Consider the following 26,362-nt stretch of genomic DNA (forward strand, 5'->3'; position numbering starts at 1 on the left):
AGTTGTCCGACTACGGGTCATAATCGAAGTGAGAGGAAGATTTGCAATATACATATATTTCGTACAGTTCGGGTACGGAAGAAAGTCGATGTTTGGAGTATTTGTTAACAGACCAGAGTGTTTGTTACCGGACAAACACGCTGTCAACTGATCAAGTTGATTTCAGTTGGTAATAAGGGTATTTTTGGGAATTCCAGTAGATTGTTTTTGGTTAATAACGGGTCAGCATTCGTTTTAATTGTTACATAACATTAAACACAAATTGTTGTAGGTGATCGTCCTGAGGATGTGAAAGAAAAACTCAAATATTGCCCATAAGCGATACCTTACACATTTAAATATTTTGTTAAATAAATCATCATATGAAAGAAATCTAAGATTTGGCCTTGAGATGGATGGTTGAGTTTCTGTTGATGAGGGGTTGCAAATTGCACTATTAGAAAGAGGCTGCAGGTTGTATTGCATATTGAAAGCCAAAGCCAGTTTGTTTTTCTTTTTTGCAAAGGTAGGCTGTTAGAATCATTTATTTGGTAACAAAATGGTTTATGTAAGAAAATAAAGTAAGAGATTCAATATTACCTTTGAAATTTGCGTTCTTGTCAACTGTTTTTAGCATTAACCAAGCTAGACGTTGTGGCTAATTTTATTGTAATCACAAACCCGCACAAAGACGGTATATGAAAGCTAGACCCAAACCCGCGCAACGCGCGGGTTATAAAACCTAGTTGTTTTTAAAAAGCTAAATTTATAAGGATTTTTACGATTACCAAACTCTCTTTAATTTATTGGGTTTTGGAAAAAAAATAATAAGTCAATAAGGTGTTTTCAAACTCAATCCCAAACACGTGTTAAGTTTTACATCAATCGAATCGTATCCTCCTCCCGATCAAAAGCCCTGAAACATTAGTTTTAAATTCATAAAAACATATAACACCGTTAAGTTCTTTTTAGTTGCGGGGCAGTGTGGAAAAAGTTTTTTTCTTATTTGGGACCACTAGAGGGAATAAACTCAATTGACAATATTAGGCTATGTGTAGTGGAGGGGTTACAATTGGGGGCGAATTGTGACACGTGGTGCACAGTCAGCAAAGGGTGTGAATTTGTTTTTGGGGTGTAATGGTGTAGGGGCTACAAGTTGAGCCCACAATATCTTTTTTTATTATTTTTTTTTATAATTAATCTAATTAAATAAAAACCAATTTATTTAAATAATTAAATAAAAATGCATTAAAATTAAAAAGAAATACAAAAAAATACATAACTAAAAAAATACGTAACTAAAAAAAATACTAATATCCATAATATTCGCGCAATTTTTCAATTCTTTGTCGTTGCAATAACGCGGCCTCTTCGTGTAACCCGGCCGCTTTGAGGGATTTGTATTCTTCACTCATTTCCCGCAATTTCAACATAGCGACAATCTTTTCGTGTTGTTTGTTGCTTTCTCTCATGGCATCGTTGAGTTCCTCGACACACTTTTTGTGTTTTTTGATGATTTATCTCAGGGTAGCGATGAGTTCCACGGAATTCGGTTGGTTCGGGTTGTTTGTAGGATTCATTTTGCTAGATTTTTTGAAGAATTTGGGTATGAATTGTGTATGGAATGGATATGAAATGGAGAAGAAGGTGTATGTTTATATATATATATATATATATATATATATATATATATATTGTTTTAATTAATTATTATTTTTTTAAATTTTGCCGTTGCAAACGGTCATTTGAATATAATAATATTATTTTTTAAACATCACGGCGACAAATACAAGCCGCCCCCGCCCCAAATCGCCCACATATTGCCCCGGGGGGGGGGGGGTGTTCGCGCCCAAATTCGCCCCTTTTCGACCCTGACCCACGCCCACTACGCATAGCCTTATTGGTCAATAGCATTTATCTTGGATTATTATTATTATCTAATTTACCTTTTCTTTATTTTTATTGAATTAATGATCGATCCCCGTTTTAGTTGCATCACGCCATAGGTGAAAGAACTTGGTAAGGTGAGGTAAGGTCAGTATCAGGGTAGTTGCCATTGACTCTTTTATAAATTTGAACAATTCAACTTCTTATGTCCACTTAAAGTGCTTTCTTTTCAAACTCAAACAATTTGTGAAGACACAACATTCCCGAAGTTATGGACGGATCTAATGTATAATGTAGTCAAACATTGAAAGCAATAAACATCAAACAATGTTTTTCGAGTCATCAAGCACATGAAAGGTGTGAGTGTATATGTTATGCCAAATGACATGACCAAACACTCATACTACCCGTCCTTCATATTGAACATTGTCTTCCATTAATCACTATGTTTGATTTAGATATGGTGACATACTTTTTTCATGTCCATATTCGATAACAACAATGATTCGAACATATTTTTCCAGTAAATTATCCAAGTGATTAATGTAATCTTGTATCTAATGTAATCTTATTGATAATAAGGTTGACCACACATGTTGTATTATTATTATTATTATGATGATGATGATGATGATGATGATGATGATGGTGCGAGGAGCTTGGATTTTGGGCATGTCACGAGAACTTGTGCCTTAATTAGCGTGGCATTTTTTTAACATCTCCTATACAACATTACGGCTACATATTGTCTTCCATAACACCATAGTCATTGGAATCCATTTGATAACATGGATGGTTTGGAAGACTCACATTAGGAGTGAAGTTTACATGACTAACTTATTTAGGATGCCCTCAAACATTGTGGTTTCAACTGACATGTCTTTATATGACCCATCATAATGTAGCACCCTAATTAAACTTGACATATGACTATTTCGAATGTAGATGCACAAATTTTTGGTATGTAGGTGTCGTGGTGCAGTACATTTGCTCAAGAAGCGAGAAGGAAGCATGTTTAATATGCTAACTAACGAGAAGGCGGTCATAATAGCTTCGTGGTTCTAAAAGACGATATTAGGGATGAACACGATTTGGTTCGGTTCGTAGGTGAAACCGAAACTGAATCATTGTTTTCTCTAATGTACAAACAATTCTGTTTTTGGTTATTTTTGGTTTCGGTGCAGTTATAATCGGGGTTTTTTAATTACGTGTAATGGTTATATCTATATTTTCACCGAGTACGGGTTAACAGATATAAACAGGCTAAAGTGAGTGAAGAATCCAACTGGATTTTAATATTCTCCAAAACAAATCATCATGAGCTTGTTAAGGGAATGGCAAAAGGGGGTGGGGGGCTTGTAACCACCATCCGACATGTGAATAAGTAGTGTTCTTATGGAGAGAGAAAATACAAAGTGATTAATGTAATACGTGAATGAATACCTCATGAAAACAAAGAGGGTTTTATAGTCGGGGATAAGCGAATACGATTGGTGGAGTTGTCACTATCTGAAAGATGTTTCCTTTTACCTGAATGGACACGTGTCTGCTTTTGATAGGAAATGACAACTTGGCCATGTGCCTGGTTATAACGGGATTGCCTAGATGGCCTCTTTTGACTGGTTGTGTTACCACGTGCTCTTCAGGAGGGTAATGTCACTATCAAGGAATATTTCTACCAACCTTATAAAAGGCATTTGCTGTAACTGTCTTTCTTTAATAAATATGAAGTCCTTCCTTTGTTCTCCTTTATGCGGGAGGCTTCCGCATCCAGGTAACTCATGGTTATTGGACTGACTTTTGGACTTCTATTCTTTGGTGTATAACCTCTGCGCACGGTATGCATGACCCGCGGGTGGCTTCTGCGGGTCTTCCAAATGACCAGCGGGTGCCATTACGTGGATCCTTTGATCTTTTTACTACCATACCTCTACAATGTAGACATTGCAAAATAAATTTAAAAATAAAAACGATGATTTTAACATTGTAAGAACGCATTATAGCACCACATATATATTGAATTCAAAAAACAAAAATAGATGCATGTTACGTGGAACTATACGAATACAAAATTGCTAGAATAGTATAATTTAAAATTCACCAAATTTATTAATTAAAAAAACTAAAAGTTTAGGTCCAATATTCTTTTATCATCTTTAAAGTTTAGTCATAATCTTCATCATCTACATAATCTTTATCACTATCAATCGATTCAGTTCGGTTTTTCAAAAAAACAAAAATTAACCAACAGTTATTTCTTCAATTCGATTTTTTTTAATTTTTTTCGATTTAGAGTCAGTCAATTCGGTTTTCTGCTCCGCCATAGAACTAAGAAGATATAGACACTGGAAGCATGTAATAACGTTTTATTACTTACCAAAAAAGTCCGCCAAAAAGTCACACTTCCTGTAATAATAATCACAATCAACAAATCACAGTCAACGTTAGAAACTACAACTCCAATCCAACGGTGGTAATCCTCCCAACCACGTCACTCAACTCTCTCAGATCAAATCAAACCCACCACTCTTTCACTCTCATCACTCAGATCCCAAATTTCCCAAACTACCCTCACCGGCACCGGCCACCATGCTTCCGCCGGATCTCCAACCTCGATCTTACCGTCCGTACATCTCTCCGTCCATCAGCACACCTAACTTCCCAACCACCACCACATTCAACCACCGAAACCCTAGCCCTAGCTACACCAACGGCCGTGTTAATAATAATAATAATAAAAACCAAAACCCTAGATTCTCGCCGTCAACGTTCGTTCACAACGGCCGTATTGCAATCGCACTGGTCCCGTGCGCCGCGTTTCTCCTAGACCTCGGTGGCACTCCGGTAGCTGCTGCGTTAACCCTAGGGCTTATGATCGCTTACATTCTCGACTCGGTGAACTTTAAGTCCGGTTCGTTCTTTGCGGTATGGTTTTCGCTTATTTTCGCACAGGTGGCGTTTGTGTTTAGTTCGAATATGTTCACCGCGTTTAATTCGATTGCCCTAGGGTTGCTTGGTTGTTGTGTGTGCGGTTTAGGTAACTTTTTGATAGGCGTGTGGGCTTCGTTACAGTTTAAGTGGATTCAGATTGAGTATCCGGTTATCGTGCTTGCGCTTGAACGGATTTTGTTTGCGTGTACTCCGTTTATTGCTTCGGTGTTCTTTACTTGGGCGACGGTTTCTGCTGTTGGGATGGTGAATGCTGCTTATTATCATATGATGTTTAATTGTGTTTTTTACTGGTTGTATTCCGTTCCGAGGGTTTCGTCGTTTAAGATGAAGCAGGAGGTTAGTTACCATGGGGGAGAGGTTCCGGATGATAATTTAATACTTGGACAGCTTGAGAGCTGTTTGCATACTATGAATTTGCTGTTCTTTCCGTTGATGTTTCATGTTGCGTCGCACTCTGCGATTATCTTTTCGTCGCCTTCGACTGTTTGTGACATGTTTTTGCTCTTTTTCGTTCCGTTTTTGTTTCAATTGTACGCGTCGACTCGTGGGGCGCTTTGGTGGGTTACTAAGAATGAGCATCAGTTGAGGAGTATTCGAGTTGTGAATGGTGCGGTTGCTTTGGTTATGGTTGTTGTTTGTTTGGAGGTCAGGGTTGTTTTCCATTCGTTTGCTCGGTATATTCAGGTTCCGTGGCCGTTGAATTATGTTTTGGTCACGGCCACAATGTTAGGAGGGGCTGCTGGTGCTGCGGCATATGAAATGGGGATGATCACCGATTCTTCTAGTTCACTGGCTTTTACTGGTTTGGCTGTCTTTGTGAGCGCTGCTGGAGCAATTGTCGTGGGATTTCCTGTGGTGGTATGTCATTTTTAATCGATGCTATTTTTTTAGTTTCAGGGTTATATTTGGTTATTTTCTGTGGTCGCATAGCTCTGTCATCAACTGCATTGGTCATCAACTAGATTATGAATAGTAATATAATTATGTTGCGATCTTTCTTTCTCATCCAATAATGTGCATTGTTTTGATTGAATATTTGAGCCACCAGTCCTTCCAGTCTTCTTCTAATTAGCTTGTTAAGTCATAAATGTTCAAACATACTGATTAGTGATGAAGTGGGATTAACGAATTTAAGCCTGATGGAATAAAGGGGACTGAAACCTGTTTTTTATTTAAGTGACCAAGTGAATTAAACATCTAAACAACTTTTTTTAGACGGTTACATTCCATGTGGTAGTGGAGATAGTTCCATTATCTCAAAAAATATTATTACATGTGTAATTTTCACCAATCTAGGAATAATGATGTTATTTTATTTTAGCAAATGCATGGGTTTTGCGTAGTTAAGTGTTGCTATTAGTTCATGAAGCTTAGTTTTTGGCTAGAAGTTCAAAGATTATATAGACTTTCTAGAAGTAGTAAGTGATTCATTTAAATTGTTGGAGATCCCTTTTTTTATGGTTGATGTATTCTTTTCAATTAGTTTAGTTCTATTAAGCCTATACGTAGCGTAGATGGTTTCACAAAACATGTCATAATACACTGTGTTATAAAGCTCACATTTTTACTTTGACAATCGTTCGCATGGTAAAATGTTTATACTAACCGTTAAAGATAGATGGCTCAATTTCTTGTCTAAAAGTTGACATGAGTGTGCGTGGATGAATATTAGTTGTGTGTCTAAAGAGGCCAAGAGGGTTTAACCTCTTTTATGTTTGTTTTGTGTTCTCTGCTTATGATCTCTTTTAATTTCATTTATGGCCTGATTAGATTGGAATAGAAGTCTCGTGTGGATAGCAATATATCAGTATCAAACATGAAAAGAGTGTAAAAAAGTTGTAACTTTGGGGGGGGGGGGTCAGGAATCTTATTTGATTATATACAATTTGTTTTTTCTAGTTACAAAAAGCTAGACATAACTTCAGTACCTACAGATTACAATTGATATGTCATCAAATCTTTCTAGTTAAAAATTCTAAACATAAGTTCAATACTTACAGATTACAATTGATATGCCATCAAATCTCATACCATCAATTTGATACATTGAAATTTAAAACACCCATCATTAACTGCAGAAAGAATAAGGAAGTTGGTGGAAGGAAGAGAAGACCATTAAGCAAACTGAAAACCAGTTTTGTTCGGCAACTGTTTGAAATAGGCTCGTCAAGCCTTAAGCCTTAACAAGCCTTGTATGGGAAACCACTTTAAAAACTTTTATTTTACAACTTTCTAAGTTTTTGGATATTATTGGTTACATAAAGTATGGATTTACAGATTTAACGATTCCAATATGACTTGACTTGGGTGTTATTTTGGTTGCTTTAGACCCTGTATCTTCTGAAAGTGTGTGTGTGCAGAAATGTGTATAAGGCAGTGAGCTTATTCACAGTTTGCTTATCATAGATTGCGTGATTTTTTTAGATACATGTGGACTTATTTCATTTGATTATATATATGAGGCATTATATATGATGTGTAAATTTTTATTTGAATTGTCTGCTACTTGCAATATTTCTTTTACCTACTATGAACTGTGTAAGAACTTATTGTTTTCATTGGTTGTTTGGTTCACTTTTAGACTACGCGTAGTATATACACACATACATATATGTTATTTATATTCATAGATCCTGTCAGAGTGTCAGATACAGGTCATTAATAAGCCATTTGTTTAAATAGTTATGTGGTCACTGTTTGAAAATGAAACCCAAATTTGATAGTGCTTGAGAAGTTTTTTTAGTTTAAAAAAGTATTATTTTAATATTGGTTTTCATTCACCCTGTTGCAGTTCATTCCAGTCCCTGCAATAACTGGATTCTATTTGGCTCGTTTTTTCACAAAGAAAAACATCTCATCATATTTTGCATTTGTTGGGCTTGGAAGCTTAATGGTTACATGGTTTGTAGTGCATAACTTCTGGGATCTCAATATCTGGCTGGCAGGCATGTCATTAAAATCCTTCTGTAAACTTATAGTCGCTGATGTCATATTAGCAATGGCTGTTCCCGGTTTAGCTCTTCTTCCACAAAAGCTGCATTATTTAACAGAAATTGGTTTGATTGGTCACGCCTTACTTCTATGCCACATAGAGAATCATTTTTATACTTATTCTGGCATTTATTACTATAGCTTTGATGATGAGGTCATGTACCCAAGTTACATGGTTGTTCTAACAACTTTTTTGGGATTGGCTCTTGTGAGAAGGCTTTCTGTTGACCACCGAATTGGACCAAAAGCCGTTTGGGTGCTAACTTGCTTGTATTCATCAAAGCTGATCTTGCTGTTTATGACATCAAAAGCTGCTTTGTGGACATCCGCCATTCTTTTATTGGCTGTTTCTCCATCATTGCTTTTATACAAGTATTTGCTCCACCTTATTCTCCATAATTTTACATGTCATTTAATCAGTTTTACATTCTTTAAACTTATTATAATTTGCAGGGATCGATCAAGAACAGCCTCAAAGATGAAACCGTGGCAAGGATATTCACATGCTTCAGTTTTTGCTTTGTCTGTCTGGTTTTGCCGTGAAACAATCTTCGAAGCTTTGCAATGGTGGAATGGTAGATCGCCATCTGGCGGGTTACTTTTGGGATTTTGTATACTGTTAACAGGATTGGCTTGTGTTCCCATTGTTGTTCTTCACTTTTCCCATGTCATGGTAAATAAACTTTTCCTATTCTTTCGCATGTCCAGGTGGCATTATGAAGTAATGAACCGGGTTGGGTTAACCCACAAACTGTTTTTTTCCTTTTTTTTAATCATTTTGTCCATTTGTTAGAATCAGTTTACAACTATTTATAATAGCTATTTTTAAATATAACAATCTTACGAGGCTGTAAGCAATAAAAGTAACATACTTGACCCGTTAGGAACCATACGTCCACACTCCACAACCCATTCATAAATAAATGGGTAGAAATAGCCACCTGACTTTCTGTTCCTGGCCTCTTTTCCAAGGGACATTTATCTCTCTTTAAAGCTCAATATTTAATATATGTCCTGATGTCCTTTTTAAGTTTCATAATCTCATATGTACCATTCTAAAACACTAAAATTTCACATTTAGTCATAAATATGATATCATGTTTCACTAAATAAATGAAAATAACATTACACGCTGAAAAGAATAACAGTAATAATGCTGTTTTTTATATACTTTTTCAGCAGAACAGCTTATTATAAGAAATTTGTAAAAAATTTTATATTTTTAATATTTCCAAAAGGTAAATAAGACATTACGAAATATTGAAAGAGATATTGGAATTAGTCCTTTAAATGTTTTTTCAAAGCTGTTTAATGTTCTTTAACTCTTATGCTGACTTTTCATTAATTGTTTTTTATATACAGTCTGCAAAAAGAAGCTTGGTACTAGTTATAGCAACGGGAATTCTTTTTATAGCTATGCAACCGCCAGTTCCATCTTCATGGACATACCATTCTGAACTTATCAAAGCTGCCCGCCAATCATCAGATGACATCTCAATATATGGTTTCATCACATCAAAGCCTACATGGCCATCATGGCTGCTGCTTTCAGCAATCCTTCTCTCACTTTCTGCAGTCACCTCCATTATTCCCATCAAATACATAGTCGAATTAAGAACAATTTTCTCAATCGCAATGGGAATTGCTCTCGGTGTTTACATATCAGCAGAATATTTCCTTCAAGCAACCGTTTTACACATCCTTATAGTCACAACCATGGTTTGCAGTTCTGTATTTGTGGTCTTTACACACCTACCATCTGCTTCTAGCACAAAGGTTCTACCATGGGTGTTTGCTTTACTCGTGGCTCTATTTCCAGTCACATATTTGTTAGAGGGTCAGATCCGGGTCAAGACCATCCTAGCCGAAAGTGGGGTCGGCGATCTGGATGAAGAAGACAGTAAGCTAACCGCTTTGTTGGCGGTTGAGGGTGCCCGGACGTCGCTTTTAGGATTGTATGCTGCAATCTTTATGCTGATAGCACTCGAGATTAAGTTTGAACTTGCATCACTCATGCGGGAAAAAGTCAATGAGAAGGGCGGTAGCGGTATTAGACATAGTCAATCCGGTCAAACCAGCAATTCTAGTTCTACCTTTCCGCCTAAAACGAGGTTCTTGCAGCAACGTCGCGTGTCTACTGTACCCGCTTTCACAATCAAACGGATGGCTGCAGAGGGCGCGTGGATGCCAGCTGTCGGTAACGTGGCGACCATTATGTGTTTTGCAATATGTCTTATATTGAACATTAATCTCACAGGCGGGTCAAACCGTGCAATATTCCTTTTGGCGCCTATACTTTTGCTGCTTAATCAAGATTCAGATTTTGTTGCTGGTTTTGGTGACAAACAAAGATACTTTCCCGTTACAATAGTGATATCCGGTTATTTGGTTTTGACTTCGGTTTACAGCATATGGGAAGAGGTTTGGCAAGGGAATGTCGGTTGGGGGATGCAAATCGGTGGGCCCAATTGGTTTTTTGCGGTTAAAAATTTGGCGTTATTGATATTAACATTTCCGAGCCATATCTTGTTCAATCAGTTTGTGTGGAGTTACAAAAAGAGGAACGATTCTGCCCCGTTGCTTACAATACCGCTTAATTTGCCTCCGTCATTAATCAGTGATGTAGTGAAGGTAAGGATATTGGGGTTGTTAGGGATTATATATTCCTTGGCTCAGTATCTAATATCCAGACAGCAATATATGTCAGGATTGAAGTATATCTAGAGGTTAGGATATAAAAGAAAAGGTTAAGGAACATTTGTACAATTAATGTTTTTCGGATTCAGGCAAGTAAAGTGGTGTTTTCTCTCTTTGTTCTGCAAGTTTGTTAAAGTGTAATCATAGGATTTTTTTTTAAATTTTGAGAGAGTGAAGAAGGCTTTATAATGAGTTATAAATACTTTCTTAGTTTCATACACAAATAAAATTCCATATAATGGTGGTATTAACTATCAAGCCACTGAGGTTATTATTTTAGCTCTAAAAAACAGGAACTAGTGCGAAAATCATTAGTCGTGTATCTAGTTTAGCCTCAAGTAATTACTTAATATCTCGCTCGAGAGACTTGGATCCTGTTAAGGCATTAGATTGCATGTTTATGTCTTACGCAATACGTTCTTTTGATAATACATGAATGAAGTTATGAATTGGTAAACATGATAATTGCACCCAAATCTCGTTTATTGTAATAAAAAAGCTGACTCTTAAACTTGATTACAATGTTAAACCTTGACTCGGTTTATATAGTGATTGAGAATCCGAATAATCCATTGAAATGCTAATGATAAGATGATTCAAAATGATCATTTAAGAAATTACCTACCATATAAGCTAATATTACACCATTATAACGACCTGAAATAGTTTACAAAGAGGTACATTGTGTTTTATCACATTTAGGGTGGGTAAATTTGAGGTCTAAATGGGTTAAAACCAACCACTTTAAACAACAAATTTCTTTCGATAAGCCTTTTTCTCTTTAATCAAAGAACCAATGCTTTTAAAATGTCGAAAGCACTTTTGAGTACGACATTGTGTCCCAAGCTTATTACAACGGTGTGCCTAACCTATTATAGCAACACATCCACCTGTTACCTTACCGGGTTCAAATTCTCATGTCTAAGTTACCATTATAATAATTTTCATAATTCAAATACCATTCTTTGGTAAGTTTTGATTATGCCAGCATGTCCTCTCGTTACAACGATCCGTCTAACTTATTACAATAACACATCCAAAGTTATAATATTTTATCAAAACTAAAAATTCTTTTCTCTATTTTTAACTAGTAGTTGACCCGTCCGGTGGACGGGAATATTAACTTTCGAATGTGTTGACTACATTAATTTGTTTTTTTTTGTGACATACATATCATATGAGTCGAAACATTATGCTAAGAAATGTTTATTCCCACCGAATTAATTACTATACTTTTATCATAGTCAATCCAACAATTGCTAAGAGTTGAAAATACCAGTTTGACTCACGAAAGTCAAATTTAAAAGGGCAGTTTCGATAGATACATGTCGATTGTCATGTTACTAATTTGCAAACGGGTCAAACTTAGGTTTGGATTCAACCCGTATCGTCTAATAGTTGAAAATACCATAATTGCCCTTGGTCATTGAGTTTCTGTTGTAACCGATACTATACATTAAAAAGTTCCCATATTGCCCTTGGACCAAAAACAGTTAAACAATCATATTAGCAGGGTTGGTCTTATAGCTGTAACTAATAATATTAAATTTAGTTTTCCTCTAGGGCATCATTCTTCATCCCAGCTTGGCTTTGGCTTTGGCTTCAGCGAACACCTTGACCACATATTAGCAGGGTTGCTTTGGCTTCTGCGAACACCTTGACCGAAACTGCTTTCCCGGTTCATCTTGTGGACCTGGATCATGGCATTAGCTAATGAGCTTTGTGTAACCATGTCCTTAGCATTAATGGTCAAGATCAACCCTGAGTCCCATCACCTACAACAAATTGAAGTAAACAAGCGCAGCTTGTTGCCCGCTTACCTGCCACTTCATTGTAAATCGTTTGGATGTTTCTATGAAATATAAAAATCTATGTTTTATCTAAAAAAAAAATAAAAAAAATTAGATGATTATTTAAACCGAATTTTAGTACAGACGATATTTGAGGAATAATTACACCTAATATGGTACTTCCTGGGTGTGTGTGTGTGTGTGTGTATACAAAGTATTACCGGTTAGTTCTTGTAAACTAAAGCACATGTGGATGTGAGTACACGTTCTGGTAGCTTTGAAAAAATTTTCCCCTGTCATTTGGAAACATTTTAACCTTCGCTGAAATTTGGGCATAATGCCCTCCCTCCATTATGCTTGAACGCCTACAAAATAGTCAATCATTAAACTTCCCCTCAATAATTAAATTAACTGCTATTTACTTATTAATGGCATCCTGGCCCTTCTAAGATATGCAAACATATGACTCAAAAGTAAAAGAAGGTAGAAATTAGTTACAAATAGGTGAAACAGTTTATTTTAATAAAAGCCACGTCTCAATGAGTAAAGTTTCCACAATTTTTTTGTATTTCTTCGGAATTATATAATCATTGGTGCATTCACACACGGGTAATTGACCCGACGCACGTAACTTGCACCTAAACAACTGACACACGAATACGCTAAGTGGCACTTAACACGTGCAATCAGCGCCTGAACGCGTATAACTGGGCCCGCTTTTACACATCGCTCGATTAAGCACATACATGGGCTGCGTTACGTGCATTATGTGGCGTCGGGCGCACGTTTCCTGGCTTCAGTAGTGTTAACAGCTATGCAAGCGACCAAAATTTTTTGCATGCGCAGCCAATGCCTGAGCGCGCGTAGCCACACCAAAACGTGCGTAACATGCATTTAAAGACATGTAAACCGACATATTCATACCCGAAACCCGTCTAGAACCGACATGTTTTGATCCAAACCCGTCCCCCGAACCAAAATAAACTTTTTTTGAATCCCTTTTAACATGTATGTTTTTAAGGTGATCAGATCAGGTTGCCAACACTTGGTTTTTTTATAAATATAAAAAAACTAATGCATTAATTATGAGTATAACAACTATATGATATGTGAAATTACCATATGTAAGTACAAGTGATGAAACAGATTTACCTCTGGCCATACAAGTGTATCCTTTTGCTTTCCACCCTCTCTGATCTCACCACGAAAACTCCATCACTCAACCTAAAAGTGAAAAATAATAACTTTTTTTTACTATATATTAAAAATTAAAAGTAGGTTTTATTAAGAGTATCTTATATTAAATTCAGAATACCTTTCTGGCTTTCCCCTGATTAGAACAGGGTATATCCGAGTGGCTCGTGTTGAGAACTACCCCTCCGGAACCTTTAATATACTTAATGGCATCATCATGGAAAGATGCACCTATGAACTAACCCTCCGGAATCTTTAACACCCCTCCAGAACCTTTAATACACTTAACGACTCCGCTCTGACCCGAACCAATTTGATTATTTTTAAAGCGGCCCGCTTTCGTACAAACACATTTCACCGTACCCGTTTTGACTCGGCACCCAATCGACCTGCCTGTTTTTTTACCCAAACTAACATGTTTTAAGAGGCCCGTCTTGACATGAACGAAATATGTTATTGTTCCCTTCAATCTCAGTATTAGCGACTCGTTGGTCAAGTCGAGGAACAGTATGATAGACTACTGATTCAATAGGGCCATCAGAGACAGAGATCAAAAGATCATCAGGTTGATCCAAGTACTATCATCTTCATCTTCTATTGAAATGGTAGAAAGACGGCCAACCCCAATATCTAAAATCCACTTATGAAACTGCGGTCGGACATGCATGGCCATATTAATTTTCAAGGTAAAACACTTGATAAATAGTTTATGATCATTAAACTTTCCGTATTAAAAGGCTTTATTTACCTGTTCTTAAAGGTAGTTCTTGTAAGTAGCTTCCTTTATGAGTATTAAGACAACAATAGCAAACGTTAGTATCATGCATTTTAACACTAATGCAAATTAAACTTATCACGGAAACCTACTCACCTGAAGTTCTTAAAAACCTCACCCCTTCATCTGACCTGCACAGATTTAACATCAATTCAGCGATTCAGAAATATATACACCAAAAAATACACATACAAACTCATTTCACAAACCAAATGACTTTGGCCCATTTTGACCCAAACCAATTTGGCTTTTTTTATTGGCACGTCTTGACCCTAACCAATTTGATTATTTTTGACGTGGCCAGTTTTCATACAACTTCATTTCACATTTTCACTCAAAACCTGTTTTGACTCGACACCCAATCCAACGTGCCTATTTTGACCAGAACCAAAAAAAAAAAAAAAAAAAAACCGTTTAATGCTTTGTCTTGACATGAACTAAATTCATTTTTATTAAAGTGGCCCGTTTTGACTTGAGCTCATTTTCACTCGAACTCGCTTGACCAATCCAGGTGTGACTCGAATCTGTTTTGACCCGTTACCCGACCCGCCCGACCCGACCAGCCTGTTCTACCAAACTTATGTTGTGTTGGTACATGCCCCAATTAAACACACAACCCTTTGTATATTGCAACAGTAAAACTTAGAGATCAAAAGTAAACATTTAATCTTTACACTACAACATAGAATATGTATATAACATCAGCAACCCTTTGTATATTGCAACAGTAGTTGCACTAGCCTGACTAAGTGGATGTAGCCTTGGATATCATATAGACTCCATGATGGGGGGGGGGGCAAGCAGTAACTCGTTATGCTTAGACCACCCACTATGGGGCGTGGTCAGCTGATGTGGCGGGCACCCTTGGGCGCAGAACACCGCCGTGGGGCGCGGTCCAACCAAGGGCGTGGAAGGTTGGGTGGTTCCAACGGCCGGCTCGGTTCATGGTGAATGTGGCCCCCCTCTCACACACACATACATACATATGCATATATATATATATAGGGGCGCCTTTGGGGGCATTAAACCACAGTGGGGCGGGCTTCAATGCCCCCCGTTGCTTACATGGCGTTGACGTGTTACGGTGGAGGGGCTTCGAAGCCCCTCACCATAGAGGATGGTCTTAGAGTTGCATGAAATGGTGATATAAATACGTGAAATGGAGGTAGGTATAAATACGTGAAATGAAGGTATAAATACATGAAATGGAGGTATAAAAGTTAGAAGTATATGATAATATGAATGGTTTGTTTCGGACTTTCGGTTAACCAAGGGTACAAAAAAGATATAATAATAAAACTGAACCGATTTTCAGTTAATTCAGTTTTCGGTTTGGTTAATGGTTTGGTTATTGCTCATTCCTAGTTTAAGTTTATTGGTTGATGAATTTATGATATTTATACGTGTGTTGTATTTGGTGTTTAATTACAGTTTCTAATTACCTGATTGCACAGAAAGGATTTAGATTTTAGAGTTTAGTGCTTGATAGCGGGATTCATAATAAAGAGATGAATGCTATTTGCTGCTGTCAATGTGATGATGATTTTGAAGAGTTTCCAACTAATGCTCTATATAGACACTGCATCTGCTTAAGATTCTTCTTCCACCAATTGTTTTCCGGGGTAAGCGTAACTATAACAGGCTTTACAATTATCACAGTTCGTCTTGACGGGGATAAAAAGGTGGCGTTTTTATCAAGTTTATAGGATAATCACCTTATTATCTTCTCTTTAGGGGTGCAAACGAGCCGAGTCGCTTGCGAACTACTTGAGATCGGAATGATATTGAACTCGGGAATTGTCGAGCCTAATTGAGCCCGAGCCTTAACTAAAGCTCGTTTAGTTATCGAGCCTGAGCTCGAGCCTTGTATGTGAAAATAGTTTAGGCTCGTCGAGCATTAACTAGCCTAGTGTATTCTTAAGTTTTAACTTAGTGTATTTTTAAATTTTAACTTTTTTGGGGCTTATATGTATTCATTTCACACTGCAATGCCGAGCTCGAGCCAAGCTTTTGCTCGTTTAAAGTAATGTACACGAGCTCGAGCCGAGTTAGGCTCGTTAAGCTTTTTTTCTAGGTATACGAAAATAATTAAATCTGTATATTAGTATTTTAAAAAAATAATAAACGAACCGAGCTTGAAAAACGACGCATGAGCTTAGCCTCGAGGTTTAGAAAAAAGAGTTTGAAGCGAACTTAGCTCGAGCTCTCGTACGTGCCTGGCTCGAGCCTAGTTAAGCTCGGGCTCGGCTCGTTTACATCCCTTTCTCTCTTCGATCAAGGTACAAACTTTCAAAAATGTTTTATTTAGGGTAGAAAGTTATCGCTTTTATGTAATTAACTCATTTGTTGTGTAGCTAACGATTATTAATTTGGGTATCATACAATGTACAGTATGGTGCATTTTTTCAGAGGATTGAAGGCCTACCCGTATCATCACCTACTCAAGGAACCGTTTCATCTTCGGGTGTTGGTTTTTCACTACCAACATCTTTAAATGATGAAATTCATTCGCCTACAAGATCCACGCCTTATGATTCTGACCACGTGGCCTAGTTTCTAGACGTGAGAAATCAATGACTCATTTTCAAGAAGATTCACAATCTGGTATTGATTCCACAGATGAAGATTCCAAAAGTGGTAATATAGAATCTTTAGAGAAGTCTTTGAAAGTCAAAGCCTCAGAAGGGCTGCTGTATGTGCAATCTTCAGATAATGAAGATGTCTGTCCAACATGTCTTGATGGTAAATTCTTTAATACAATATTCAATATTCATCTACAGTTCTACAACACTTGTTAAATGGTAAATTGTTTATCAGACAAAAGCTATGAAAAGTGCAGAATATACATTGGAGAATCCTAAAACAGTGACACAATGCTCTCATCATTTTCACCTTGGTTGTATATATGAATGGATGGAAAGAAGTGACACGTGTCCAATGTGTGGAAAGGTACTTCTGGTAACATAATCGCGATTTTTAGTTATTTCAAAGCCTTATTTTTTATATTTTTTTCGTTTTTTCGGTTGTTTTTCAGGCGATGGAGTTTTGTGAGAGCCCGTAGTCATTCGGTTATATAGCAAAAGTGGTTACAGTTATAGCAGGTTGTATTGTCAATAATGCAAATCAAGTTATTACAGGATGTGCTGAAAACAATATTTGCCTAATCTTATGGTATCTATATTTTCAACATGTGTTCATGTTATATGTGATGATTAATAGAATGTGTCCTTTTTTCTCTTTAATGTGTTATTATTTGTTTGGGTGAATAGTGTTATAATGTTGCTGTCACCTGAAGGTTTTATAGAAACTCATCATTCATGCTGATTTTAATGCTCGGGCTTGACTCACTATTAAGGAGGAAACCTATTATTGTGGGAAAACACCTTGGAGTCGGTTTCAAACACGAGACCTCAAAGATGTCAAACATTAACCATCATCCCCATGTCATGAGACTATTGGACCAGAAGGCTAACTAAACAAAATGACTTGATGACACTAAAATCACCGAACACTGATAGCTTGATCGACCCAACCAACTTTTCTTAAAACATTTCATATGATCAGGTATTCGATTATGTTCAACTTGATCATTGTCTTATGTGCATTCTAACAAAGCATTAAAGGTTTAAAACATAACCATCAAGTAGAGAATAGGATAAACGTACACTTGTATTTACACTTATATGTCACAGAGTTATTCTTTTGACTCTCGTGCGGCCTTAGAACTTCGTCTAAGTAAGCCTGTGTGGTTTGTTTGAACGAGTTTTTGGGCAGCGAAAGTCTTGAAGAGTAATGTTGGTTTCTTGAGGTGACTTGATTGCAAGTATTCAAGACAAGAGTTTTTATATTGCTGGAAGTTAAGCTTACAATGCTTAAGTGTTTACCAAGAGTTGGGTGATCTCAAATGAGATCCCTTTCACCTATTTATACTACTACACAAGATCTAGAGAATTCTTAATCTAGGTTATTCCATACAAAATATCTAGGACATAATTCTAGATATTTTATATCAAAATATCCAGCATCTTGATCTTTATGGACTCCTCTTGAAGCTTCTTCGTCGGTCTAGTAATGTCTTCGGTGTTACGGAGTATTCCGGATTGATGTAGATAGCTCATGGCTGTTCCGGAATGATGTAGACGATACCGGGCTGCTCTAGAGAGTACCGGGTTGTTCAAGACAGGACCAGGCTGTTCCGGAAGCATCCGGAGTGCACCGGGCTGTTCTGGAGAGTTCAAGTGATCCGGAGAGTTCCGGAGTGATCCGGGCTACTCTAGGTCGTTTCGGATTGTTCCGGGCAGCCCTAGATGCTTCCATACGGTTCCGGAATGATCCGGATATCGAGAAATATGATGGGTGATTTGACGGTGCGTGACATATAGATATTTTCTGCAATAGCAATTCACAATAGATTGATGACTCAACCAGTTTTTTTAACAAAGTGTTTAATTATGTTCAAGTTATGAATCATAACTGGAACTAGGAGACTTGACCCGAACCCGTTTAGTGGTCTTCTTAGGACCTGGGACCCGAACATATTGCAAATAATCGGGTCTGATCAGTTCGAGTTTCACAGGTCTTACTCGCTTTATGTAAGGACAAAATGGTCAAACTAACGATACCTGACCCGGACCAAGACCGGTTTAATGGTATTTTTAAGATAACGGAATCGACCATATTGTAAATAACCGGATTTGATCTATATCAGATCTCACGAGTCTTACCTGATTTATACTTACATGTGGTTAAAGCTCATTGTTAATTATACTCAACAAAACATTAAATTACAACCAACAAGGCACCAAGTAGGATAAACATATGTCACACTTGTACATATACTAGCACCACACACCCTCAAAAACCAAAGCTAAAATCCAAAACAAACCAAGCTGGATCCACATGTATGCATCCCAATAACATGTGATCACCAAATCCAAATCCAAATCCACCTTTCACCTGTTCCCATATCTTTAGCCCATAGTAATTAACCTTTTATAAAACTAGGTGTCAGCATTAACTAGGTAATTAACCTTACATGTGAGACCCGATCTAGATCAGACCCAGTTATTTAAAATAAGTTCGGTTTTTAGGTCTTAAGATTACCATTAAACGGTCCGGATCATATCTTACAGGTATAATATTTTATCATATGAGACCCAAACCAATCAAACCCAATTATTATTATATAAAACAATTGAGAGCTTTGGTGCCGCTAAATCCCCATTAGGCCACTTAGCGGCACCATATTGGTCAACGCATTGTTTTTTTTTTTTTAATTTCGTTTTACTTTTGGTACTGTAACGAAAAGATACCATATCCCAATTTTTTTCAGTTTTAAATCCGGTACCGTAACGAAAGTGACAGAACCGCGAATTCGCACAACTCACCACGATACCGGAAACCGACCGAATGACAAGTAAGTGTTTGTTTTTTGTTTTAGTTCTGGTACAGTATTACGAAAGTGACGTAAACCGAACGAATTTGAGTAGACTCACCACCTCACCGTCCGGGATCGACAGCGCTCGGTTTTACCTATTTCCAAATTTTACCCACCGACACCACCCTATTTGGCCACCTCAATTTTCATTTTTTTTTTGTTTTATTTTTGCTTTCATTTCCAGTATCATAAAGCACGTAACCGAAACCGACCGAATCCATGTTAAATTAACGCCTCAACGCGTGCATATATCACCACCCGAGTTTTACTAACATACCCGGCGTGCTAGTTAATATTATTTGTATTAACTTATCCCAGGTACTAAGAATATCACACCACCATGGATTTAGATCCAAAGCTTCTCAACGTCGTAACCCTCCTCATCGCCACCATCGCCGCCGCCAAATTCATCTCAACCTTCTTAATCCCCAGATCCCGTAAACGCCTGCCACCTGTCATCACCACCTGGCCTATCCTCGGCGGACTTGTCCGGTTCTTAAAGGGTCCGATAATAATGTTGAAACAAGAGTACCCGAAACTGGGTCAGGTGTTTACACTCAACCTGTTGAATAAGAATATTACGTTCTTGATTGGACCCAGCGTCTGAGTCAGATCTGAGTCAGCAAGAGGTGTACCAGTTTAATGTGCCGACGTTTGGACCGGGTGTGGTGTTTGATGTGGACTATTCGGTTCGGCAGGAGCAGTTTAGGTTTTTTACTGAGGCGCTTAGGGTTAATAAGCTTAAAGGGTATGTGGATCAGATGGTGTTTGAGGCTCAGGTAAATTTTAATATTTATGAAATTTATTTTTGGGGTTTTTTGCACAGTGAATATTAAAGTTATATATGTATGATTCTGATTGTCGGGTGCGATAGATTGAATGATTACTTTTTTTTTCTTACCAAATGACGATAATGCCCTTGGAAATTGGGTTTGTCGATATTGTTTATTAATGTTAGTTGTGTGTGTTGGGTAAACTTGGAAATTGGCTAATAAATTTTGAAAGTGGACATTTATGACGGAAAAAAAAAAGAAAATGTGGACACTTTTCATGTGATGGAGGAAGTAATAACTTTTGTTATAGGCTGGAGATATAAACGAATGTCATAGTGTCTAGAAACTGTTGACGTGTCGTACGGGCTGTATGGTAGGGAGAAAATGGTCATAAAGACCATATGGTCAAGAAATGAACTAGTTTCATCATATAGCCTGTGTGACATTATATGGTCTATAGATGTGACATGCATACTGGTATACAATATTAGAGTATGTGTAATGGGCTACAAACCTAGTTTTTGTCGCCTGATTTTTTGTTTCAATTATTATTATTTTAATCTTTTGTGTGTAGCATATATACATATACATATATATATATATACATACACACCCCTAAAACAAAAACCCACCATTTGCTGACTGGGCGCCACATGCCACAAAACGCTCCATTTTGTAGCCCCTTCACTACACATAGCCTTAGGGGTGTGCATGGATTGGTTTGGTTTGGTTTTTGAGTTTTTAAAAAATTAAAAGCTGTTTTTCCCGGTTGGGTTCAGTTCGGTTTTGGTTTTTTTGGCTTTTCCATTTAGGCTAGAAAACGTGGGACGGAAATAAAAATGGTCAAAATTAATGAATTTGGGCTTAAATTTGTTTGTTATTTAATAATTATTTTATTATTATACATTTGGGATAAAATTTATGGGTTGCAGTATATATTAAATTGTAATAAATAACTTCAAATTCTATGTTAAAAATGAAAATCTGTAAGTTCAATTCGGTTCAGATTTTTCGGTTTTAGTTACAAGAAAAGCCAAAACTGAACCGAAAGTTCGTTTTTTATGAAAACATAAAAACCAACCATGGGTTTTTGTTTCGGGTTTTTTTTTTCCGGGTTGTATAGTGCAGTATCTTTATGATCATCAGTTTCATTATATTATGATTCGAATAATGCAGGAATACTTCTCCAAATGGGGTGACAGTGGTGAAGTGGACCTAAAATATGAGCTAGAAAGATTAATCATTCTTACAGCCAGTAGATGTCTACTCGGTGAAGAAGTTCGCAACAAGCTGTTTGATGACGTGTCAGCTTTGTTCCATGATCTTGATAATGGAATGCAGCCCATCAGTGTCATATTCCCATACCTCCCGATCCCCGCTCACCGTCGCCGTGACCAAGCCCGCAAGAAACTAGCTGACATTTTTGCCAGCATCATAAATTCCCGTAAGCAAAGCGGTAAAACCGAAAACGACATGCTGCAATGCTTTATTGATTCTAAGTACAAGAACGGTCGTCCCACCACTGAATCTGAGGTCACCGGACTTCTCATTGCTGCCCTGTTTGCTGGTCAACACACGAGCTCGATAACCTCCACGTGGACCGGAGCCTACCTCCTCTGCAACCCGAAATACATGGCGGCTGTGATCGATGAACAAAAGGACATATTGAAAAACCATGGTGACAAGGTGGATCATGATATTTTATCAGAAATGAATGTTTTATACAGATGTATAAAAGAAGCATTGAGGCTTCACCCGCCGCTAATCATGTTGTTACGCAGCTCGCACTGTGATTTCACCGTGACTACAAAAGAAGGTAAGGATTACGACATCCCGAAAGGACACATCGTTGCCACATCACCTGCATTCGCCAACCGTCTGCCACGTGTTTAAAGATCCGGACACGTATGACCCTGATAGATTTGGGCCCGGTAGAGAGGAAGATAAGACATCAGGGGCGTTTTCGTACATTTCGTTTGGTGGTGGAAGGCATGGTTGTTTAGGTGAGCCATTTGCTTATCTTCAAATTAAGGCAATTTGAAGTCATTTGTTGAGGAACTTTGAGTTGGAATTGATTTCACCCTTTCCCGAGACGGATTGGAATGCTATGGTGGTTGGTGTCAAAGGGAAGGTTATGGTTCGTTATAAGCGAAAAGCGTTGCAGTGTTAGTAGGTTTAGCGCTCGTTTTGTTGGTTTGATTCTGTTGTGCTAAGGGTGTTGATGTTAACCTCTTTGAATTGATTTATGTATTGTTTAGAATTTGAATTTTTGGGAACTTTATTTATGGAATGAATTGGTTATGTTTTGCAAATCAACTCTATGGATATGAAAACAGATTAACAGAGGTAAAAAGATGTGATCTTTATAATGTAATACATTGCTTGTGTGAAAAAATAAAAGCAAAGATACTTTAGTTGTTGGGTATGATGTTTAAAAGCTCGATGTCAAACAAAAGCGTTTTGTCGATCAATCCTTGATTCTTTAGAACAAAATCCAGTGCTCTTTGACCCTGTGGAAAATGTAGATGTTAGAGTATTAGACATGTTTGTCAGGTTATTATATGAAGCAGGAATAAAGAAAGCGATGATGTTACCGAAAATGTTGTAGGTTTTGGGCCGCTCTTGTTGTAATCGTTTTCTGGGTATCCAAGATCCGGGGGCACGATGATCCTAAACAAAATGGTTCAAATGTATGAAGCAAACAATTTTACTTCATAAATTGTTTTGTATAGATGAATTAATAATCATCATGAGCTGAAATTTTACCTTCTAATGCCACCCAAAGACATGCCTGCAACAGCTTCTTCAAAAGCTGGTATCACCTGCAAATGATCATTTTTTTTAAATCTTTGGATTAACAGATCACACTTGTTGCAAAACTTAATTGAGACTATCATTTCCAGTTTCATAAAAATGTGGCTTTTCTCGCAAAAATGCATGTTTTTCCCATTTTGGGCAAACTTAAACAAACTTTTGGCTATCAACTGTCTTTGGCTACTACAGATGGTAAAAAATGAAGGTTATCTACGTTAACGTGTAAGTTTTGAGACTTTGATACATCAAAGGGGAACTTTTAAAGTTGTCTACACACAATTCAAATAAGTTACAAGTTACATTTTGTTTGAGTTAAACCGTTTCTCGGATAACACAAACATGCCTAAACACTATCTTCTATGTACTTGTACAGTTAATTATCTGCTTCTCGTTATTTAGTACAACCACTTTCAAAACACATATTTAAACTCCCCTTGATTACTCGTTTACTAAAAGCACAGGTTAAAACGAAAGTACCTCATGGGAACCTAATTTGAATCTGTAAAAGGACTTATCATCTCCCTGCAAAATTGTAAAACAGTAAATGCAAATCTACAGCTGATAAAAACAATATTGCATGTTTTTTCATTAATTTTTGGAACAACACAATGATAAGTTTGATATACCTCAAAAGAACCACCCTTGGTCTTGTTTCTAGCTTCAAATATTCGACCATAATAACCGATTGTGTAGCCATCCCAATCAACCTAATGCATTCACTACATCAAAACTTTCTTCCAACATTTCACTTTTCTTTTTCCTAACATTTTCTATTTTCTTTCATTGTGTTTACATGTTAAAATGATTTACATAAAAACATAAGCAGGGACGTACAAAAATACTGGCATACCACTACAGTGTCTCCCTTCTTTGGCGTTATACCATTCCCTGCTCGCAAGTCCTGCATATTCAGTTTTTGAACTTAAAAAGGTATAGCAAAAAATGTGCTAAATAAAATAGACATATAAAAGAAATTATTAATATCCTCCCTGGAAACAACCTTATATTGGAGTCCCGAGCTTGTCTCAGCATAATCCGGATATTTCATCTTTGATTTTCCATAATCCTTTCCCTTTAACGCTGGCACTGCAAATAAAAAAAATCACATATATACTCAATTACTATAACATTATAAATCAAGAAAATTTTCACCCCCGTGTAAAAGTTACAATCATGTTAAATACTTTTATAACAGCATTGCAGTGCATACCCAATTTATATACTGAATAAACCAAAAACACATGACCGTTGTAACAAAATGGGCTGCAAGGGATGATGTTTGGATATGCTTTTATTCTTTAAAGCTGTGATAACCATTTCCGATTTTACAATATTCGACAAATTCTGATTATGTAATGATTTGCAGATACAATGACCATTGAAGAATCAGATAATCAGAATCGATTTTCTTGAACCCAATTGATGACAACTAAGAAGTGTTAAAATAGCGCAAAGTAACAGATATATTACACATTGCTTCAAACACAAATTTGCATCCAAAATTTATAAAAAGCGCAATGCAGATAATAAACATTTCACTAAATAAAAGGCAAAAGAAGATTACTGTCAGCAAAATTAGACGCCAAAGCAACTCCATCTCCTAAATCACTTCCCAAAGTCACTGCTAATAACCCGACAGACGACACCAACCATTTTCTTCGATCAAATTTAGCCGATTTGGCATCATCTAACGAACCACTTCCACCTGCATCAAACAAGCACAGAAGCAGGTTAGTTGGCAATCAAGAGACGAGCGATTTCGATAGAATAAATAGGTGCAACGGTATATAACTTACGAATGTCTTAGATTCATAGTATACAAATAACATAATTAAGTTCACAAATAACATTTATGAAGGAATTAAAATATATAAACCAATAATTTGAAGTGCTAATCCAAGTTACCAACCTGATGATACAAGAATTCGATTTGAATTAGTTCGTTTGTGTACCCGTTGCTGCAAAATCAGGTGATGCAACAACAAATTTAGGTTTATATAATAATAATGATAATAATAATAATAATAATAATAATAATAATAATAATAATTTAGGAGTACCGATGAAGAAGATTTAGATTTAGGGGTTAAGAAGGAAGGAATCGATCCAATGGCTGCAACTGCAACCGCCAACACCATTTCTGCAACAATATTCCGTTACAGAGTTCATAGACTGACAGAACAAGTAATAGATACAAACATATATATACATACATACATCAAAAAAAAGATAACGGCCTTAACGGATTTACCATCCTATCCCATCTCATCTCTCACACCATACATTTTTTTTCAAGGGTCAAAAACCATTTTAATGATTTTGACTTTTTGTGGTATTGTTTTTTGGGTTTAATTTTTTAATTAAATATTAAATCTCTTTTTTTAATGTAAAATATTGAATGCTTAAATAACCTGATTTGGATTAATTTATATTAAAAAAAGGCTAGGGACAAATTATGTCTATATATTAATTTGCAACTTACGGTTGTCTCACATATTCTACTATACATGAATTAATGTCCTGCTTAACTAAGTTGTATCATTGATTTTTAGGGTTGTTTCCGTCCTCCTTAAGTGGTCTTTTTGTGTGGTGGCTTATTATCTTTCCTTCATGTACCTCTTCTTTTTATTTGTAATATGCAAGGTTGTGGGCTTTGCAAGTTGTGCATTATGCTTTGCAGGCTTGACCATTGAATAATTTTGACTTTTCAGGGTCTTGTTTCTAAATGTCAATATTGCACTTCAAAGTTCAAACAATAAGTGGACTTTTGTTGATTAATAAATTTATACACTGTTACTTTATTTATTTATTTTTATAACATAAATTTATGTTTACAAATGTTGATGTGAAGTATTTATTGCTTATATAAACTAATTTGGATTAAATTATATTAAAAAAATACTAGGAAAATTAACCTAACTTGGAACCATTGTATTGGTACTTTTGCAAACACTAGTCAAATTCATGTAGCAAACTTGTATTATTTATAATGGGCTTCAGATAAATTTAAAAGCTCTATCTTTTTCAAAACAAAATTTTAACCTAAAATATTTTGTTAAAAAGAAATCATCAA

The 26,362-nt window shown here is 36.6% G+C and overlaps 2 protein-coding genes and 2 pseudogenes across 5 annotated transcripts; 3 read left to right on the forward strand and 1 right to left on the reverse strand.

Annotated features, from left to right (window-relative positions):
• Positions 1-4,316: 4,316 nt before the first annotated feature.
• Positions 4,317-10,712, forward strand: LOC143542525 (uncharacterized). Of its 2 annotated transcripts, XM_077035103.1 has the most exons (4): positions 4,317-5,676; positions 7,610-8,181; positions 8,263-8,482; positions 9,172-10,712. In XM_077035103.1, the coding sequence occupies exons 1-4, from the start codon at positions 4,456-4,458 to the stop codon at positions 10,531-10,533; spliced, it is 3,375 nt and encodes a 1,124-aa protein (XP_076891218.1). In that variant the 5' UTR covers positions 4,317-4,455; the 3' UTR covers positions 10,534-10,712. The 2 variants fall into 2 exon arrangements, with proteins under 2 accessions (XP_076891218.1, XP_076891211.1); XM_077035096.1 differs by having other exon boundaries at positions 7,610-8,482.
• A 4,908-nt stretch (positions 10,713-15,620) lies between these two features.
• On the forward strand, positions 15,621-17,545 carry LOC143540022 (E3 ubiquitin-protein ligase At3g02290-like; annotated as a pseudogene). Its single transcript, XR_013136528.1, has 4 exons — positions 15,621-15,887; positions 16,657-17,007; positions 17,105-17,214; positions 17,300-17,545. The product of XR_013136528.1 is annotated as an E3 ubiquitin-protein ligase At3g02290-like (transcript).
• Positions 17,546-20,041: 2,496 nt separating this feature from the next.
• Positions 20,042-22,822, forward strand: LOC143542543 (sterol 14-demethylase-like; annotated as a pseudogene). Its single transcript, XR_013136917.1, has 2 exons — positions 20,042-20,481; positions 21,652-22,822. The product of XR_013136917.1 is annotated as a sterol 14-demethylase-like (transcript).
• Positions 22,790-25,431, reverse strand: LOC143542553 (peptidyl-prolyl cis-trans isomerase FKBP19, chloroplastic-like). The gene is made up of 10 exons (XM_077035118.1): positions 25,350-25,431; positions 25,199-25,247; positions 24,854-24,994; positions 24,290-24,375; positions 24,140-24,190; positions 23,916-23,996; positions 23,767-23,811; positions 23,242-23,297; positions 23,070-23,145; positions 22,790-22,985 (listed from the first exon to the last, which is right to left on the reverse strand). Exons 1-10 carry the CDS (start codon positions 25,425-25,427, stop codon positions 22,887-22,889), a joined length of 762 nt encoding a protein of 253 aa, XP_076891233.1. The 5' UTR covers positions 25,428-25,431; the 3' UTR covers positions 22,790-22,886.
• Positions 25,432-26,362: the final 931 nt, after the last annotated feature.

Source organism: Bidens hawaiensis, unplaced genomic scaffold, assembly GCF_021521415.1.
Source record: "Bidens hawaiensis isolate Kalapana, Puna unplaced genomic scaffold, B.hawaiensis_p1.1 tig00000820_1, whole genome shotgun sequence".
In the NCBI taxonomy this organism is placed as follows: domain Eukaryota; kingdom Viridiplantae; phylum Streptophyta; class Magnoliopsida; order Asterales; family Asteraceae; genus Bidens; species Bidens hawaiensis.

What these genes read in the sequence shown, in the direction of transcription:
- LOC143542553 (XM_077035118.1), bottom strand. Translation starts at nt 25,427, where the DNA reads ATGGTGTTGGCGGTTGCAGTTGCAGCCATTGGATCGATTCCTTCCTTC. An exon ending in GCTCGGGACTCCAATATAAG is followed by an intron (nt 24,191 to 24,289) that starts GTTGTTTCCAGG and finishes CTGAATATGCAG; the next exon opens with GACTTGCGAGCAGGGAATGG. An exon ending in TCTTTGGGTGGCATTAGAAG is followed by an intron (nt 23,146 to 23,241) that starts GTAAAATTTCAG and finishes CATTTTGTTTAG; the next exon opens with GATCATCGTGCCCCCGGATC.
- LOC143542525 (XM_077035096.1), top strand. Translation starts at nt 4,456, where the DNA reads ATGCTTCCGCCGGATCTCCAACCTCGATCTTACCGTCCGTACATCTCT. An exon ending in TCGTGGGATTTCCTGTGGTG is followed by an intron (nt 5,677 to 7,609) that starts GTATGTCATTTT and finishes ACCCTGTTGCAG; the next exon opens with TTCATTCCAGTCCCTGCAAT. An exon ending in TTCACTTTTCCCATGTCATG is followed by an intron (nt 8,483 to 9,171) that starts GTAAATAAACTT and finishes TTTTATATACAG; the next exon opens with TCTGCAAAAAGAAGCTTGGT.